At 52.9% G+C, this 19,842-nt stretch overlaps 1 protein-coding gene across 1 annotated transcript in view; it reads left to right on the top strand.

Annotated features, from left to right (window-relative positions):
* Window positions 1–13,262, top strand: part of Hs6st1 (heparan sulfate 6-O-sulfotransferase 1) — a 38,561-nt gene extending 25,299 nt beyond the window's left edge. Inside the window, exon 2 of the mRNA XM_051152802.1 lies at window positions 11,912–13,262. Within this exon, the coding sequence (XP_051008759.1) occupies window positions 11,912–12,620 (709 nt within the window). The 3' untranslated portion in view covers window positions 12,621–13,262. The remainder of the gene's footprint in view (window positions 1–11,911) is intronic.
* Window positions 13,263–19,842: the final 6,580 nt, after the last annotated feature.

The raw sequence follows: 19,842 nt of genomic DNA, 5'->3' as shown, positions 1-19,842 counted from the left end.
TATGTGTGGTTGTGTTTATGCATGTGGAGGCCAGAAGACAACCTCAGGATGTTCCTCAGGTACCGCCCACCTTGGCTGTTGAGGCAGGGTCTCTTACCTGCCTAGAACTAACTCATCAAGTAGGCAAGGCTGTCTGGCCAGAGCTCCCTAGGGACCCTCCCATCTCTGTCTCCCAAGGGCTGAGATTATAAATGTGTTCCACCATGGGGGGTGTGTGTGTGTGTGTGTGTCTGTCTGTGTGTCCGTGTGTCTGTCTGTCCATGTGTCTGTCTGTCCGTGTGTTTGTGGGGTGTGCACACATGTGTGAGTATGTTAGAGTGCACCCATGCGTGCCCGCATATGTGGAGGCCAGAGCAGGACATTGGTGTCGTCTTTATTGCCGTGAGGCAGGGTCTCTCACTGAGCGGGATAGTCACAGTTTAGCCTTAAGTTGGCCGGCCAGCAAGCTCTGAGGATCTGCCTGGCTCTCTCTCCAATACTGCAGTTACAGCCTGCCCGGCTCTTTACATGGGTGTTGCCGACTCAAACTCGGTCCTAAGGCTTGCAGAACACATGCTGTCGCCCACTGAGTCGTCTCCCAGTCCCACGCCTGGCTTTTTTATGTGGTTCTGGGGGATTGAACTCACATTCCCATGCTTATGAGACAAGCGCTTTACCAACTAAGCCATCTGCGCCGCCCAATTCCAAGTTTACTTTTGAAATTATAGGTCTGTCTGTGCTCTTACAACTGGGCATTTTCTACAAACTCTCTGACAAATGGTTTCTCTTTCTCCTGCGTGTTCTAGTACCTCTTCTTCCACTGATGACTGGTGAGACAGGCAGGTGCCTTTCCGTGCTGGGCTGCGCTGAGCCCAACTGGACCCCTGCTCCTGCTGGGTGCCATGTTATGGACCTCAGGAGCTGATGTACTTTCTGTGTTTCACAAGGAAGAAACATGTCAGGGCTGTTCTGTGGGGACCCTGTTCCAGCCACACAGCTCACAGTGGCAGAGCCCTTGGCAAGTGGGAGGCCGATGCTGACTGTGCCACACCCAGGTCCGCCGGGTGCCTGGTGAAGACTGTCAGTGATAGATCGTAGACCTGTGTGGCCCATGGAGTCAGATGCCCCTGGGAGCCTCAGTTTACCAAGCTACAGAAGGTGCTAATAGTGACCAGGAGCAGGGCTAGCGAGTACCCGACAGGCTCCCCCACTTCTTTGGAGGTGTCAAACAGAAGGGCACTCATTGGGGAGCTGAAGTAGCCAGGTGTAGCAGGGAAGGATTCCTGACTGGAAAGACCTGTAGTCCCCAGGACCTGAGGTTGGCCCAGGTGACAGTGTTCCCATTATATCAACCAAAGGTGGCCAGCACCTTCCCTGTGAACGAAGCTGAGTTAGCAGGGCCACAGGCTGATAGAAACTGGGAGATTGCAGCTGATTTGGGCGCAGAGTTGTCTAGAGTGGCTGTCAGGGCTCTCATTTCTTTGGGGGAAGTAGTCTCCTACCTTGGGCAAAGGTGTGGTGCTTAGGGGTCAGCCTCCTTCTGAGGAGTTCTGCTTGTGATAGCTGCCTTTACAAGAACTCCTGGTGGGGTATTGCTAAGGATTGTGGGAAAGAGGCAGCCCCTATCTTTTGAGTTCAACGAGTGGGGCTTGGAGGGTGTCCCACAACACCCTACTTGGTCTTTAGAACCTTTCCAGCCTTCCTGACCCCAGAAAGGTGCTTCCAGCTTTGGACATAGCATTTGCATTGTACATTTAATCCATTGTATGTAATGTATGTATGTATGTATGATTTTGTATGATGTTTGTATGTTTGGTGGTGGTATATGTGAATCAGAGGACAACTTTCTGGAGTCACTTTAGATTGTATACATTTTGGTGTTTCTTTGGCTGTTAAAAAAAAAATGGAAAAACACAAAGAAAACAAAGAAACCTCTAGCCAGGTCACTAGACAGAGGCCATGTATGTAGCAGTCAGTATGGCGCTGACTGGCTTGAAGGCCCTGTGCACATCTAAGCCTGGCAGGGATGGTTTCTGTCAAGCTGCGGCATACTGCGTGGCACGTTGTGCAGTTATGGCTGTATGTAGCATACGTGCCTGGCACAGATAGCCAGAGTTGGGCGCCGCCTGGGTAGTGGCAGGAGCAGGTGGAGTCTGGCTATGGGTGGGTGCCTCAGCTCAGCCAAGCATATGCACCGCGCACACGGGCAGAGCCAGCCACCACCCTCCTCATAGGCCTCTATTTCCCTTCTTTGGCCTGGTATTCCTGGCGGGGAGGAGGGTAGAAGCCATTTTCAGGCGATGAGGATGTGAGGAAGAACAGCTTGAGTTCTGAGCACCCAACCCTACAGAGAGGAGGAGGCCAAAAGAGCAAATTGCCCTTCCTCCTACCCCCTTCCTCCCTCCCTCCCCTGTGTCCCCCTCCCCCTGGCAGCTCTCAGCTCCAACAGGAAGAATCCCAGCTCTGCAGGCAGGTCTCTGGCTGAATGAGCAGGTTGGCGCCCGCCTCCTTCCTGCACACACCCAGCGGAGGGACAGTGTTCTGTCACCTTCCCTTGTCCTCAGAGTATGAGTGCATGCATGCAGAAGTGACATCTTGCCTGTCCAGCATCAAAAGCCAGAAAGTACCAGGCAGGTGGGTGTGAAATATGAATGAGTTACAACAGGGAGCCCACTCCCCACCCCCGCTTCCCCTGGCATGAGGCCCCAGGCAGCCTCTCCTCTCACTAGGGAAGCCCACTCCCTGGAGCCCTGCCTGGATGCCTCAGCCAGATGCCAGGACCAGGCCTCGCCTCTACGTAGGAGGGTCCAAGTAGAGCACTGCTTAGGGTGTCGTCAAGAAAACCGTGCAGTGAGAGACTGGCAGGGCACAGTAATCCAGAGCCCCCAAACTCATTCCCTCTTCCCTCAAGAGAGCTGACAATGTACAGATCTGGCTTTATGGGCTGTCCTGTTTAAAGGCATTGATAGGGCCTCCTTCAGCCCCTCCCTGGGTGGAGCTCCCCACCAGCACCTCCCCTGATACCAGCCAGGTTAAAACCATTCATGGGCCTAGTATCCCAGCCCTAGCTCAGTCCTCTTGGCTCCCCAGGGAGCTCATGGTGAAGGGCTGGGGTTGTTCCAGCAGGTAACTAGGAAGTGTGCCATGGGGGAGGGGCCTCTCGTGTGCCTTGGCATACCCAGTCAGCACACAAACTGGGCCAGGAGGCAGCCCTGAGCTCTCCTGAGCTTTGTTTGGGTCTCTTGGGATCTGCACGGCTCTAAGAACTTTGAAATCACTTGCACTTCCCCTGGGGTGGGACCACAACTCCTGGTCCTATCCTAGGGGGAAGAGGGACTTTGGGGACCCTCACGCTGCTGCCCAGCTGCCCACGCAATAGCTCAGTCTCTCTGTGGGTGTAGCTCTTTGGCAGTAAGGCCTCTTGGTACAACAGCCAGGCTCATTTATAAAGTGAGCAAAGATTTTTCACACTCCCACTGAGCCGCTGGGTGCTGCCAGCAGGGCAGGACCATTGGGCTTCCTACGGCTAAACGAGCACTGCTGCATTTGCTCAACTTTTTTTTTTTTTTTTTAAATAGTTTGGCGTTTTGAAACAAGAATGAGAAATGTCCTTTTGCTCATGACAGGGCCCTGTCTTGTCCTGCATACAGGACATAGCCCTGGAATAGGAGAGGGGCCAGCAGACCAGAGCTGAGAGGGTGATGTTCCTCCCTACGGCTGCGTGAGACCTGGTCCTTCTAGGCTAGCCGGCCTGTGAGCTTCTTCAAGGGCTTGCCTGTCTTCGCCTCTCATCTCACCGGCACTGAGATTTTTAAAAATTGAAGGCAAGGACCTACACTGAGGTTGTCCTCTGACACACACACCCCCACACATATGTGCTGTGGCATGTGTAAATGGCACATTCATGTATGCACCCCCAAAAGAGAAACATAGAAAACTAGTTCTCTGGGATGGAACTGCCCTGGGCCTCAGCAGTCTGCCCTACCCAGGTAGGACCTTTGGGACATACCACCCACCCCCGTGCAGTACCTGCTGCCTCCCATCTGTGTGTGAAAACAGTGTGAGCCAAGTTTAATGAGCATGCTCAGCCTTCTAAGCTGATGTCCTCAGGAGAGTGGCCCCAGGTCCTAGAACCAGTGAGTGGGTTAACTGGAGCAGTTCTGTCAGGGGATGTTTGTGCCTCTGGAGACCAGAGATGGGTTTGCTGTTGCAAATGTTCCAAGGCCCAGAGCAAGGCAGAGCCCACCTGGCCAGACCACCAATGGCCGAAGAGGAGGTGGAGGCACGGAAGGTGTAGTCACATCATCCACTCATGTCCTGGCTATAGTCCAGGAAAGTCACAGCCTGTCAGGACTAGGAGTTAAAGGAAAGGGTGTAGACACTGACATGTCCAGGGCTTTAAAAGAAGGGGAGGCCACAGTTCACAGAGTGGGTGAGCACCTGTGGTGTGCAAGGCAGATGGCCATGACCTGGAGCCAAGCGTGGCTGGGGACAGATGGGAAATACTCAAGGGGAGGCCCCGGAGATGGAAGTAGGGATCAGTGTTAGTGACCATGGGCGTGGGCATGGGCATGGGCCCCAAAGCATGCCTAAGACATGGACCGCTGAACCTTCAAAACACCAAGCTGCAGGCTTAGCTGTAGAAGTCTGGAGGTAGGCCCAGGCCAGGCAGCCTGCCTCTTGGCAGTAAGGCCAGAGCTGAGCAGGAAGGATGGCCGGGGACTTGGCTGAGAGAGACAGTGCTCAGAATGAGGTTGTGAGGCTGACCTGGGGGTGGAGATAGGGCACATACCAGCCCATTTCCAGCTTGATTCAGGCCAGTTTTTCTGTATGCGAGGAGCCTCCCTGCCCTGACTGTTTTCAGCCTAGAAGCGAGGCTCTTGCCAGCCAGTCTGATATTGCCGCGTTCATCCGTACATATATTTTCCGGAGTCTTAGGAGGTGCAGTAAGAGAGCTGCTTCTGCAGTAGAGACTGCCTGAGTCCGGGGAGCAGCGAGGGATCCCCAAGACTTTATCAAGAGGTTTAGAGACCTCCTTGGCACAGACACCAGCACCCCACACCCCAGCCAGGAGTCTACTCTGCTGACTGGTCGTGGGAGTAAGGCTCAGGACACCCCATTGGCAGTCTTTGCACAGTTCTGGGTGTGAATGTAGCCACTGGAGGCCACCACTTTACTCTATAGAGTAGAGACCCAGGCCAGACACCACCTCCTCTGGGGGCCTCTCCTGCTTCTGAGCTTACAGCAAATCTTCCAACAGTATGGCTACACAGTAACACTTGGGCCACCAGGATCCATACCATACCTGGGGCGTCTCTGACCATTTCATCACTATAGGAACTTCCCAGGGGAGAGGCAGAGGTGTAGCACTGCTAAGCCTAAGGGTCAGGGCCTCTCCTGTTGGAGCTGTTGGACGGGGTGACAGTGACAGGCCTGCGCTTTCCAGTACTATGAGCAGAGTCCAGTGTATCAGTCTGACAGCCCTGAGCACAGGCACCAAGAGGCATTGTTAGCGTTACCCCATCACTGTACAGAAGGCAACTAGAGGGGCCATGTCCCCATTTCAAGGCCAAAGGGAAAAAAAGGTGTATACCGTTGCTAGGGGCCTGGGGTTTAAAATAACAGCCAGGTTTTTGCCCAAGAAGTGACCCAGAAATGGAATTAAGTGGAGCTGGGGATATATCTCGGTTGTTGGAGTCCTCGCTCCCTAGCATCAAGCCCTGGGTTCAGTTTCCAGCTGGTCGTAAGTGTGATGGCACCTGCCTGCGATCCCAGCACTCGGGGGAGGGAGAAGAGAAGGCCAGAAGTTCAAGGTCCTTTTCAGCCTCCATAGTGAGATTGAGGGCTCCATGAGGACCCGCCCCCTCCCCCCTTCCAAATAACCAGCAGGAGGAGGCCTTTTGTGTGTCGGAGACCCCCTAGACACCACGGTCTCTTAGGCTGAGGACTTAGTGTTCGGACACCTGTATGCCCTCCTGAGCAGGGGCACTGCACCCTGGGATGGCTCAGACTCCTGCCTGGCAGCTGCACTTTAGACAGAGTTGCGAGGGGGCAAGGCGGGGTCAGCACTCACAGCAGCCTTTTCCTGGCTCCATCTGTCTTTCCAGGGACACTGGGAGGATCAACACCCGTGTCCACATCCTCTAAGCACCCAGCATCTTTTTCTAGCAAGAAGCTATTAGGATTCTGGTCCCTGGCTATCTACCCTTTGAGTCTAGGGTGAGATGGGGGTGTGTATGATGGGAGGAGCCTATTAAGAGCTCACAGCATGGCAAAGGTATCCAGGGTGTATGCTCTGGCCCTTTGGACAGTGCCATTTCTGTCGCTTACCTAAGATGCTGCATTTTTGCATAGATCATCAAAGAGGGTCGTCTAGGGCTCAGCTGCCCTCACCCTCCACCAAAGACAGGATCCCATCCCACTGTCCCACAATGGCTGTTTGCCGTGGGCACTCCCTGCTCTAGGCATCCTGAGGGCAGAGGGAGCTCAAGGGGAGGAGCTCTTAGGAAGGGTCTTGCCTGCTGCTGTGCCCACACAGCACCTGACCCCGCATGTCACGAGGCCTGGACCTGAACCCGGGTATTTTTGGAAACAGACTCAGTGACTCAACAGAAATAACCACTGATTTTCTTTGGGCATTAGCAGAGGGGCGGCCTTGGACCAGCATTTTCTATGCTGCATTTGGAGAGAAACACACACACACACACACACACACACACACACACACACACACACCACACACACACACACACACGTGATGGGGTGGGTGCAAGAAGGGCTGCTCGGCCCTGCATACAGGGTCAGGAGCAAGGAGGTGAGAGGCAGGCCTCTGGCAGTGTGCTCACTGAATGTTGTCTCCTAGGGCTTCCACTTCCTCAGCCTGCAGCTGTGCCCTCTTAGAAGGGCGATAACACGGCCTTGTGGTCTTGCCCATCCGCCCCATTCTGCTGCTAGAGACAAGAAGGTAGCCAGCCCCATGTGGCTTCTGTCCCACGGTGGGACTTGAAGCCAAAGTCACACTTCACTTTTCTAAAGTCCTAGCGGGAACCCAGGAGCAGAGGTGCACAAGGCCACAGACGGGTAGGAAGCAGCTGGCATTGGGGAACTGGTGGCAGGCAGTGCTCAGGACGCTAGCCAAGGTGCTTTGTGTCAGGGGCTCCCCAGCTTCGGCAGGCTGCCTAGTGTTCCCTTCCTTGTCAAGGACCTAGGGAAGCCTGCTGGCTTCTCACAAAGACTCACTGTCCTGCGCTGTGATGCCCCATGTTCCTGGCGTGGTGGTAGTAATCACAACGGGCTAGGGAAGGGGACCTCATGCTTGCCTGTTCCCCACTGTGTCCTTCTTGGGCCTTCTGAACTGGAGTCAGATTCTTTTTAAGGGTTATTTATTTACGTGTATGTGGGGGGCCGGGGTCTGTGAGTTTATGTGCATCATGTGCAGGCAGGAGCCTCCAGAGGCCAGAATTCCCAGCAACTGCATGGTGGCTCACAGCCATCTATAATGAGCTCTGGTGCCCTCTTCTGTACATGCAGGCAGAGCACTGTATACATAATAAATAAGTCTTTAAAAGAAATAAAAGGGCCGGGCATGGTGGTACACGCATTTAATCCCAGCACTCAGGAGGCAGAGGCAGGTGGATGGCTGTGAGTTCAAGGCCAACCTACAAAGTGAGTCCAGGACAGCCAAGTCCAGTCACCAGACTTGGCAGCAAATGTCTTTACCCACTGAGCCACCGTGCCAGTTTAGCTTACTTAAGAGGCTCCAAAAGACAGTGCCTACCAAACCAGTGCGCGCGCGCACACACACACACACACACAAAGGTTAAAATACTGAATGTCTCAGAAAAAGATTAGGCCAGCCATAATTAGATAATTAAGTGGGCCAGGTCTGATGGCACACACCATTAACCCCAGCATTTGGTAGGCAGGCAGGTCTCTGTGAGTTGGAGACCAGCCTGGTCAACATAAGTGAGATCTAGGCCAGCCGAGCTGCACAGTAAGTAAGACCCCATCTTTAAAATGTTTAAGGGAGAGATCCAGAGATGCCAGAGCTGACAGCGAGTTGCAGGACTGGAATTAGCTATCCATCCATGGCCGCGAGTCCTCTCGGGTCTGCTTTATCTGTTGGTCCTATCCGAGGGCCATTCCTGACTGAGCCTCTCCCCTCTCACCTCTTCCTATACCCCACGGCGGTGTGTGCAGCTCTGCAGGTGTCCTCAGCTGTGTGGGTACACACAGAGGCCAGAGTTTGACACCAAAGTCCCTTCCTCTGTCACACCGCTGCTCGCATTTTGAGATGGGGCCTCTCACTGAACCAGCTCATCATTTCGGCTAGACCAGCTGCCCTGCAAGCTCCAGGGTCAACCTGTCTCCCTCCCACTCTCCTGGAACCCCAGTACTGGGCTTATAGATGTGTGCCGCCATGCTTGGCTTCTTACGTAGGTGCCTTGGACCTAGACTTGAATCCTTGTGATTGTGCAGCAAGAGGCTTTATTCACGGAGTCATCTGCCAACCCCTCCTAGTTTTTCTACAAACTAGGAAGGTGCTCTGGTCTTCACCACGGGCCCTTCCGAAGTCAAAACCCTGTGCTCTCATCCCTGTCCTGTCAGGGAGTGCTGCCCACTGCCCTGGGACTGACCCGTCCTACCAGTGCTGGCACCTCCATATTTTTGCTTCCCCCTGAGCTGCTGTCGGGAAGGCCGGGTGCTGCCATTTCATGTCCACACCGAGTATTCTGTGGAGGTTTGGGGATCGCCTTCACACAGTGGATCTGGCACCCCAGATCCTGCTGGGGGAGCTCACCCTTCCACTGTGGGGAATTCTGTCCTTGGAGAGAAAGGACAGAAACTCTAACTAGGCCTGCACTTGTAGCCTCCAGCTGTTGCTTAAAGAGACCCAGCCTCGAACAGAAGTGTTTCATAGCTTAAACAGACAGAGGCATTGTCACACTCTTGTCTAAATGGCCACCGATGGTGCTCCTTCATGATTTTCCTGGAGGTGATTTTTTTCTTCCCCAGAGCTAAGCAAGTTACAGAAGCTGAGAGCTGCAGGTTTCTAGTTAGCAGGACCCGCTGTCTCCGAGGGCGTGGTCAGTGGTCACAGCTCATGTATACCTCTTCCAGAAAAGAGCAGGAGCAGGCAGGTTCACACAAGCAGACATCAGCAGGGTGGGCTTAGCTCGTCTCAGATCAGAGGCAGGGCTCCCTTGTTCTGTGTTCTTATCCCTGTGTCCCCCTAAATTCCCTAGTACTCTTGTTAGCCATGTGTGTTAATGTTAAAGCTTGCTGCTTCCCTTTCCTCTTCAATCCCACCAACAACACTCACCCCAACAGATCCCAGGTGGCACCAGGAAAGCTGGCTGTGTGGGGGTTGGAAGAGGTGAAATGGGAGCCCAGCCTGGGGGCACCCTCAGCTTCCCTATCCCTTGGCCCAGATCCACCACCCCTCTGGTTGACATGGGCACTGAACACACTTTGCAATGACCATTCCACCCAGCACAGTGTGAGCGGAGCTACAAGGGAAAACAGGAGCAGTTTCATAGTGTCTTTGCCCTCTGCCATCCCTCGCCTACCCTCCCACCCCAACTCCGTGGCCCCGGGCAGTGTTAGCTGCCTGGAATTACCTAGACTGGCTGAAACAGGCTAACTTTCCCAGAAGTTCAGGGAGGTAAGAAGTGGAACGTAGCTTGGAGCCGTCAACTACAGCCCTGAAGTGCGGAGGTGCTGTCCCAAGAAGGCTCCACCTGATGCTGGAAACTGAGGCCACGTTCTCTGGAGCAGTGCGTGATTGTGACCACTGTGTCATCTCTCCAGCCCCTCTTTTCTTTTTTTAATAAAGATTGTATTTATGTGTGGGTTCCCACTAATTACAGAAGAGGGTGGCGGAGTTCCTGCAGCTAGCGTTGCAGATGGTTGTGAGCCAGGACATGGGTGTTGGGAACTGATCGAGGCCTCCGCAAGAACAGCAAGTTTTCTTAACCTCCGTTATCTCTCTTGCCCCTCGGTTTTTTATTTCTTTTTCTTTTTCCTGAAGTGTTTGAAGCACATAAGAACTTGCATCATGTCCATGAGCTACGTAGGACTCACAGCGGTGAAGACCCGTACCCTCACTGCCCTAAGCCCATCCCAAATGATGGTGTCCTGGGGCCTCCACCCTCAGAGCACACCAGCTCTAGCCCTGTCTTGAATTTCCAAGTATACCATCTCACTTCAGTGAATTTATGAATGATTTCAACATAAACGCCTGTCACCAAATATAGCTCTTTGGGGTTTTCTCTTAAGTTTTATTTTGTTATTTATGTGTACATGTGTGTGTCTCTGTATGTATGCTTATTTGTGTGCGTGTAACTGAGAAAACCAGGGGAGCACCTCAGATCTCCTGGCGTTGGAATTATTGGCAGTTGTGAGCCACCCAACATGAGTTCTGGGCACTGAACGGGGGTCCTCTGGAAAAACAGCAAATTTTTTTTAAACTGCTGACCTATCTCTCTAACCCCAGGACACTTGATAAATATTATTCTATATAGTTACAGACTTATGGGAAAACCTGGCCTCCAAGGCCAATATATACAATAATCCAGGTGACCGTGCAGATAGAAGATGTGATGCTTTACTGAGTCCTAGAGGGTATGGTGGGACCTGTCAGGGTGACATGAGCCATGGCAGATTCTTGGGGTGAGGAAACTTAGACCTAGGGGTTGCTGGCTCTCAGCTACACAGCGCTTACCCAGGAGGAAGACAGCCCTGTTGAGAGGTATCATAGCCTGACCTTTATGTTACCATCTGTTCAGTACCGATGGGCATCTGACACCAAGGTCACAGAATGCCCCAAAAGGGCAGAGGCTGCCATACAACTTGTCATCAGGATATATAGGTCCCACGCATAGTCCAGATGGGCCTCATTCAGTTCCACCCTTTGAGGGGTGCAACACCATCTGACCAGTGTGAGGAGAAACATCTGTGGTCCCATGTCATGTGCCTGCCCCCACCCCACCCCCACGCTGCATCATATCACACACAAACACACACACACACACACACACACACACACACACACAGCTTCCTATGGCTTGTACAGCCCATGCCTCTAGGGTGCCCTGCATCCTGGGAACCTTCAAGGGTGTGGCCTGAGCCTGCCAGCCCTCAGGAGCTCCAGGACAGTGACAGGACATTGGAGGGACCAAGAGCTGCCCTGAGGTCTTCTTCTGCACTCTCCACATAAGTGAAGGGCCAGACATCTTTTGTCAGAACTACGGCTCCTGTGGCCTTCAGGGTGTGTGGTGACAGCTGCTGGGGCCTCCTCCTCACTCCCTGGCTAAGACATGTCAGTGGAACACCTGCTGGTAGGCCCCATACGAGAGTGGGGGATGGGGAAGTCAGAAATTTAACCAGGCTTTAGCCAGGAAAACCCATGGGTGTGCTTTTGTTCGCTGCCTGAGAAGGGAAGGGGGCCCCCATATTTACCCATCTGCCTACAGTGCCCCAATGTCCCCCAAACTAGTCATCAGAATGTACCCAGGAGAGATTGTCCTGCCTGGGTCTGTGCTGCACGGAGGAGGAGAAGCTAAGGTCCTTCTTCCTTCGCCTACATGTGTGCACTGTGGCTAAGGCCAACCTGGGTGTAAAGAGTTTGACGGCCTGGTTCTCCCAGCAGGATATGGTCCGGTTGACCCTGCAGAGTCGGAGACTGGGGCAAGAGGGAACTGAAGCCAGGCACTACAAGGGCATCGTTCTGCCGTCCTGCTTGGAAGCCATGCCCTGACAGGCTCCTTCCCTCAGACCCCAGGCTTCTCTACTCAGAAATGAATGGCAGAGCTGAGAGTTTGTGCTGCAGCTGGGTGCCATCTACCTAAGGAGCCACAGTCGCCACTGCGGGCACAGCTCTATTCCTTCTCCCTCTTAACGGTCCTGACCTCTTCCCCCATTCTCATTGTAGAAAGTTCTACTACATCACCCTGCTGCGAGACCCAGTATCCCGCTACCTAAGTGAGTGGCGACATGTCCAGCGTGGAGCCACGTGGAAGACCTCTTTGCACATGTGTGACGGGCGTACGCCGACCCCAGAGGAGCTGCCGCCCTGCTACGAGGGCACAGACTGGTCAGGCTGCACGCTGCAGGAGTTCATGGATTGCCCCTACAACCTGGCCAACAACCGGCAGGTCCGCATGCTGGCCGACCTCAGCCTGGTGGGCTGCTACAACCTGTCCTTCATCCCCGAGAGCAAGCGAGCCCAGCTCCTGCTGGAGAGCGCCAAGAAGAACCTTCGCGGCATGGCCTTTTTCGGCCTCACTGAGTTCCAGCGCAAGACGCAGTACCTGTTTGAGCGGACGTTCAACCTAAAGTTCATCCGACCCTTCATGCAGTACAACAGCACGCGGGCGGGTGGTGTGGAGGTGGATGAGGACACTATTCGGCACATCGAGGAGCTCAACGACCTGGACATGCAGCTCTATGACTATGCCAAGGACCTCTTCCAACAGCGTTACCAGTACAAGAGACAGCTGGAGCGCAGGGAGCAGCGCATGCGCAATCGCGAGGAGCGCCTCCTACACCGCTCCAAGGAAGCACTGCCGCGGGAGGACACCGAAGAGCCGGGCCGCGTGCCCACTGAGGATTACATGAGCCATATCATCGAGAAGTGGTAGTGGTGGCAGGGGCAGAGAGTCATGGGCAAGATTTAATGGGGAAAGAAGTGGGGCCAACAGTTGGTCCTGTTTGGCATAGAGGGAAGCCTGCTAGTAGGATGCCTGAGCCCCCTGATTGATGGGCGGGGTAGGACCTCTGGGGCAGATGGCCTCCCTGCTCTCCGGGCCCCAGTGTCACAGTTAAAAGTGATGAAGATTTGAAAAGGACCGACGAGGGGACATGTCTACGCAGCTGAGAGTCCCACACCTATGCACGCACTGGCCCCCAAAGACCAGCCCTCTAGGAACATGTGACTAGCTCCTAATAACTCAGTTGAAGCTCCTTGGCCTCTGGGGACCCTTCTCCTTGAGAACACAAGTATATCTCTGAGGCGTCCTCAGACCTGGAGTGCCCCCCGCCCGCCCCCTCGCCCATCAAAGCTGCTTTCCAGGTCAGGGTCAGCCCCAATTATGGCAGAGAAGACTCAAGTCTGGCACCTGGCCACTGCACTCTCTGGGCCATGATCGGAATGTACAATGCATCCTGGCTTTGAGGGAACCAGGCTCAGGCAGGGAAAGGGATTGACCCTATGCTTTCTGATCCACTGTCCCCAGCCCCAACACTGGGACATTTATACAAGGGCTCGTGTGCCAGTGGTCCCACCATACCAGCAGTTCTTCTGTCCCCTGCATAAAAGCATCCATTGGCTGGGTACAGGACCACACCGACCTGAGTTGGTGGTACTGAGTAGCCAGGATGGGGACTTTCCCATTCTCAGCTAATGTTGGAAGAAACCATTCTGTGTGTCTTTTGGGGGCCCCCTATGCACAACCACCCCCCCCCCACCCTTGGCTCTCCCTGCATCTTCCTACCCTTCACAAAATCTGACCAGGCTATTTCCAGCAGCCCCATGGGCTGGCCAAGTGACCCTACTAGAAGCCATGTTGCATATCTGTTTTTTAGGCACTTGCCTTGTGCCCTATCCCATATGTTCTCTAGGAGGCCCTGGTGGGCCCTTAGTGGAGATGTCATGACTTTTTCAGAGTCCATATGCATGCAGCCAAGGGTTGTGAGGCAGGACAGGGCCCACTCCCTGCATCCGTCTCCCTCAGCTAACAAGAGTTGATGTCTCCACAAGACAAGAGTGGGGCCATATATAGTAGCACAGCAATATTCCAGATGTTGGCAGGTGGAGCTGCTGCCCCCAAGAGTGATGGCTTGATCTTCACATGTGTGTGGTACAGGGCCTACATTCAGGTACCGGGCACTTGACCGGGCAAGATGAGTTCTGATGGGTGCTGTCCAGCCCAGTCCAGGCACCTTTGTGGTAGATGATCACACTGAGGAGGCAAGTAGCAAGATGAGTTGGGAGGACAAGGTCACTGAGAGGAATTGGCCTAGTGAATAGACGTCTGGGAGGAGTGTGGGGTCTTTGGGGGAACCCTGGGGTCTTTCACAGGTTATGTTGGTTTCTGTCAGGAAGTACCCAACTCCATGAGGCCCATCTTCACAACTTCTTGTGTGCACACCCAAACATAGGGTCTGTCCTATACATACTGAGATATGTTTTAACTTATGCCCCGCCATCCTGACTCACACAGAAGCACGGGTCTCCTCAATCTTTGCTGCATTTAAAAAATAGTACCGTCCTCCCCCCACTCCCCACCTCACCCCCCACCCCCCACCTCAGGCCAGTGGCAGACTAAGGCATACTCAGCCGCTGGGCTCTCCACCCCTGCCTAAGGCTCAGGCCACCAGCTTTGGGGCACAGCTTGATACTCAGCATCTCCAAACAGGGTGCTCCCCCAATCCTCCAGCTCTAAGGACTGTGCCTACCCAGGGATGTGCCCTGGGGCTGAGGGGCCATGCAAAGGCAGCAGCTCAGTCCCGAGGTACCCTGCAGACACCCCCTCCTAGAGTGGGAAGCGGGGGACCACAGAACTGTCCGCTGACTCGTCTGAACTGGAAGTGACTCACTTGAACCCAGGAGCTTTAAAGCTTTATTTATTTATAGCTTCTTATTAAAAAAAAAATAAATAAAAAGTGTTGAGAAGGAATCTTTTGGTTATTCGAACAGAACAAAGAAACGATGACGGAAAAGCAACTGGTTGTCTTCTAATTGTCTTTGTCTAGGTGGAGAATGGACATTAGCAGAGGAAATAAACCCTGAAAAGGTCACTGCGTGCTGTGGTCTGTGCTGACAGCCCTCCCAGGCACAGCAACCGTCTGCATCATAGGCGTTTAGGCAAGGGTGACAGCAGGGGTGCTGCTGCACGGGTGCAGATGGCCCTGGCACAAAGTGAGGTGCTTGGGTAAATAAAAACATCCATAGATCAAAGGGTAGAAACAGTCATCATTTATTACAGCCTGTGGGCAGGTGACACCCAGTGAAAGGGAGACTGTCGCAAACAGCAATGCCAGTGCCACCTGTCACGACTTCCTCTGCCCGGGCGGTTCAGTTGGCAGAGTGTCCAGCATGCAAGACTCCAAGCACTAAGGAAGTAGAGGCCAGAGAGTCAGTTCAAGGTCATCGTGGTGACAGCAAGTCTGAAATCAGGTATATAGAACCCTGACTCGATAAAGCTAAACTTATCCTTCATTGTAAGAAATTACAAGTTAATAGAAAATAGTTTGTGTTGAGAGGGGGGAGCTATTCTTAAGGGACCTATCGGTGCCATGTTGCTTTTTTTGTTTGTTTGTTGTTTGGTTTTGTTTGTTTTGGTTTGTTTGTTTTGGCATCAGTAATCCTAGCAAAAAAGAAAAAGTTCGTTTGCCTCACAGTAGAGGGGCTGCTTGTGGTAGCCCCTCTGCTGGCAGATTCCTTGCTGCTGAAGACCGGTCACACCAAATAACAAGAGGCAAGTGAGCCAAGCATGAAGCAGTCCCATTTCTGACCTGTCATCCCAGCCCTCAGGAGGTACAGGCGGGAAGATCACAAACTCTTAGCGGCACAGTTGTAACCCTGTCTAAAGCAACAGGAAAGACTGGGAAGGGGCTTCCCTTGCTTAAGGACTTGCCTGGCAAGCTTAAGGATCCGAATGCCTGAAACCCAATGCTGAGGAGACGGAACTCAGCCAGCCTAGCCTAGTGAGTTCCGGTCCTGAGAGACCCTGACTCAAAACAAGGTGGGTGGCACCTGAGGAATGACAGCTGGCGTTACCTTTTGGACTATTCACACACACACACACACACACACACACACACACTTCCAGGTGCACACAACATGCACACACAAATTAAAGAAGCACACGTATATGAGTCCTCTAATAAAACTACATTATTTATTCATGGGACTCTACCCTCATGATTTCTAATTCTAATCACTCCCCATGTGGGCCCAAATCTGAACACCATGGTCAGAGAAAGTCCTACTCTATTTCCCACTGTGGATTAAACTCCATACATGAAGCCTTTGGGGACACCCTAATCATACTGAAGTCACAGCAAGCCCCACGGGTCCAATGGAGGTAATATTTTATCACATGGACATACATGCACACCCATACTTGCTGAACTATGTGAAAGTAGGTTATGGTCATCGGACTCATCCACCCCTAAACACTTGCACACATGTCTACTGTGAGGTGGCACTCTGCTGCCACATTCAACCCGACTGCCATGTCCCCTTGCCCCCGCATAGGCCCCTTACACAGGATTGTTAGCTAGTATATCCTTGTCCCATAAGTGTCTTCAGAACCAAACACTGCTTCTTGTACTTCTCCTGTTTGGCTTAACTAGAGGCCACACAGTCTCCTGGTCCTCATATCATCCATACTGTATATGTGTAACTGAAGGTACAGGCATGCCACAGTACAGCATGCAATGGTCAGGGGATGGCCTTGGGTGTTAGACCTCACTTTCCATCTTCTTTGAGACAGAATCTCTTTGTTGGCTTTCTTCTGCCTACATCAGGCAAACTGGCCTACAAGCCTTGGGGGATTCTCCTGTCTCCGCTTCCTATTTCCTCTTAGAAGTGCTAGGATTACAGATAACGACGTGTCCAGCCTTTACTCAGGTCCTTGCATGGCAAACGCTTTACCCACTGAGCTGTCTCCCATCTCCCAGCCCAACCACTGATACTATTGACTGACATGAAACACTTATCCCTTAAAAGATTTTGCACAACCCGCTCCCCGCTGATCCAGTTATTTAGCCAGCTTGAACCTGAGCAACAGGCAGAGGTCTGGTGTTGCTGAGCGTTGGGTGTGTCCTGGGGCCTGGACAAACTGAACCCTCCCCACTTGTTTCCTATGAAGGAGAGTGAAGAGTCACAAGGGACCCCAGTCATCCCACAGAACCCCCAGGAACTAGTAACCTGGCAACAAAGGGAACCCATGTCACTGGCTGGGGCCTTTCATCAAGCTTATTGGTAACATGAATATCCCAGCTTCACTTCAGCCCAAGATATCTGTTCCTCGACCAGAGTCTGCCCAAGGAAGGATCAACAACTTAAAAGAAATCAGGCTTCAGGGATAGCTTAGGTGTCTGCCACCTGAGTACGGGGAACCATCGCCCTGGGAAATGGAGATAAGAGAGTCTCTGGGGCTCACTGCCCGGCTAGTCTTGTCCAGTTCAAAGTTCCTGGTTAAATGGGAGACTCTAAAGTATAAGTCCTTACAAAGTGAATTCAATGCCTACCCAGAACTCACATGGTACACAGAAAGAATGGACCCCCAGAAGTTGTCCTCTGACCTATACATGCATGTGTGAGCATGCACAGGCACACATGCACGTGCGCACGCGCACACACACACACACACACACACACTCCTCCAAGATGCCCATCAGCCCTCGTAGGCTGCTGGTGGTGGGGTTAGGGCAGCCCAGGAGCTGCTGCTGGAAAGCACAGAGACTCTAGGGGTGTCCTGGCCTTTTGGGGGCTCTGTCCTTAGTCCTCACCTCATCACAGCTCCCCTGACCTCCCCCTACAGGCTCTTAGCTACCCTAAGGGACTGAGGCTGGCTTCCCACCTACCCTGTTGCTCCAAGCACCATGCTCTCAGCTCTCACCTTCCCTCCCCATCCAGAGCCTTTCCCAGTGTCCAGTCCTGGCAGGAACCAGAGTTTGCTCTCCTTTCTCTCCAGGGGGTCTCTGATCCAAGACCCCCTAGGGCTTCTTTCTTGAAGTTAAATCCTCCCACTGCCACCCCACCCCACCCTGGTGCTTCTCAGAACCCTGTGGTGTCTCAGAAGGGCCAGAGGGCTTTGGAAAACACGTTTCCTTTGTCAAACAAAAAGTCAAGCATTCAAGACACAGAGCTTAGAGACGCCAAGGAGCCTACTCCACACCCCAACCCAACCTCTTTGTCCTCTGGGGCCACCCCTTCCCCCCAGTCTCAGTTACCACCCACCTATTGTATTCTTCTAGCCCCAAAGGACAGTATATACCCCACGTATCAATATGTGCATCCCCACAATGTCTGTGACATGGGCTGCCCCCCCCCCCCATCAGCTAGGCTCATGCAGGCTTGGCAGGAGAGGTGCACTGGCCTCATCAGGCTGTCGTCTCTACTCTGAACTGTGGATCCTCACCAACCTGCAACACAAGACCCCTGGAAAGTCAGTCCCCCTGCCCGGCATGGCTGGTGGCAAGGGATCTTTGTTATTTGTGTATCTGTGTCATGCAAAGCTATCTTAACTTCCTTGTCTGTTTTCTGACATTGCGGATGGGGTCGGTTTAGGGTTTGTCTCTTTATGAATAAAGTTGCTATCAAGTTTTCTTTCTTTGCCTTTGTGTAAAGTGTTATTAAAGATCTTTGCAGAGCAACATCCAGCCTCCATGCACAGCTGCCAGACTCCGCTATGCTCCAGTCACTAGCTAGGACATGACAAGCGCTCTGGCTGGTCACCCTTCTGTTTTGAGATGGGGGCAGGGGCAGGCAGGGTCTTATATTTAGGTTCCATAACACTGAAGTGACCAGAGAGAGGCTTCTTGGGTTAATCTTAGCACTTGGGTTCCAGGCATGATGTTCACTTTGATGTCCAACATATCCATCTGAGCAGCGTGTGGCCCATGGTGGTGTCAACAGAGTGGTTAACAGAGTCAACATTGTGGGTCATAAACATGATGGATATAGACCTTGGTCCTGGGGACTTTCCAGACACCATGACCTTGTGACAGGACAAGAGTATCCAGAGGTTCCTCCAGCTTGTATTCTTGCTGAGGTCATTTCAGGTTTAACTAGAAGCACTCCTGAGACACCCCTATGCCACCCCCCAAAAGAAAACAGGTAAATCAAAAGTCATTTGCTCTGAATACCTCCAGAAGTAACCGTGGTCTGTAAGAAGTGCCATTGGTTAGGACACAAGAGGAGAGGTCAAACTTAGCTGTAGTTCCTGTGTCTGGAATCACGTGAGCCATCACTGGACTCCCCTGATCTGGTCAGGTGCATGAATGTGTGCCAGCCTTCCTGTTTGTCTTTACTGTGTGTTTCTCTAATGATACTCTGTGCCTCTCTGTGTGTCTCTGTGCCTCCCTGTGTGTCTCTGTGCCTCCCTGTGTGTCTCTGTGCCTCCCTGTGTGTCTCTGTGCCTCTCTGTGTGTCTCTGTGCCTCCCTGTGTGTCTCTGTGCCTCCCTGTGTGTCTCTGTGCCTCTCTGTGTGTCTCTGTCAGATCGAAAAGGGGAGAGGGAGCCATCCTAAGGCCATTGCTGCTTCCTAGTCAGGGCATTTCCCCTCAGGCTCAAGGGCCATGCTGGACCACCCACTTGTACTCTGGTAGTCCCACCCCCCACCCCCTACCCCACTTCCAGTGGTGACTGTGGCCCTACAGTGGCAACTGGCTGGTGCTACTCCATACCCTCATGTTGGAGACCTGACTCCTTTTGGCCCAATCACATTGCCTAGAGAAACCCGAAACCTTAATCTATTCTTTCATCCCAGCCAGAGGAAATTCACCTCTCTCTCTCTCTCTCTCTCTCTCTGTCTCTCTCTCTCTCTCTCTCTCTCTCTCTCTCTCTCTCTCTCCAAATATATATATATATACACACACACACACACACATACTTTCTGCTCCAAAACGCTCACTTCTGTTTTGTTTAGCCCCTTGGCTTCTGTTTGGAGGTCCTGGGGTCCTGGGGTCCTGGGGTCCTGGTCTTGCTTTCTGTGTAAAGGCAGGCAGGGGTTGCAAGCCCTCTGCTCATCTCTGGCCTGCTCTATGCAGCTAGTTGCACCTGGGAAAGGGGGAAGTAATTCCCCAGTCACATCAGGAGCAAAAGTAGACATTTACCTCCTTTCTCCTTCG

The sequence above is a fragment of the Acomys russatus genome, chromosome 11 (genome assembly GCF_903995435.1).
Source record: "Acomys russatus chromosome 11, mAcoRus1.1, whole genome shotgun sequence".
Lineage (NCBI taxonomy): Eukaryota > Metazoa > Chordata > Mammalia > Rodentia > Muridae > Acomys > Acomys russatus.
This window is presented reverse-complemented; position numbering and strand designations above follow the sequence as displayed.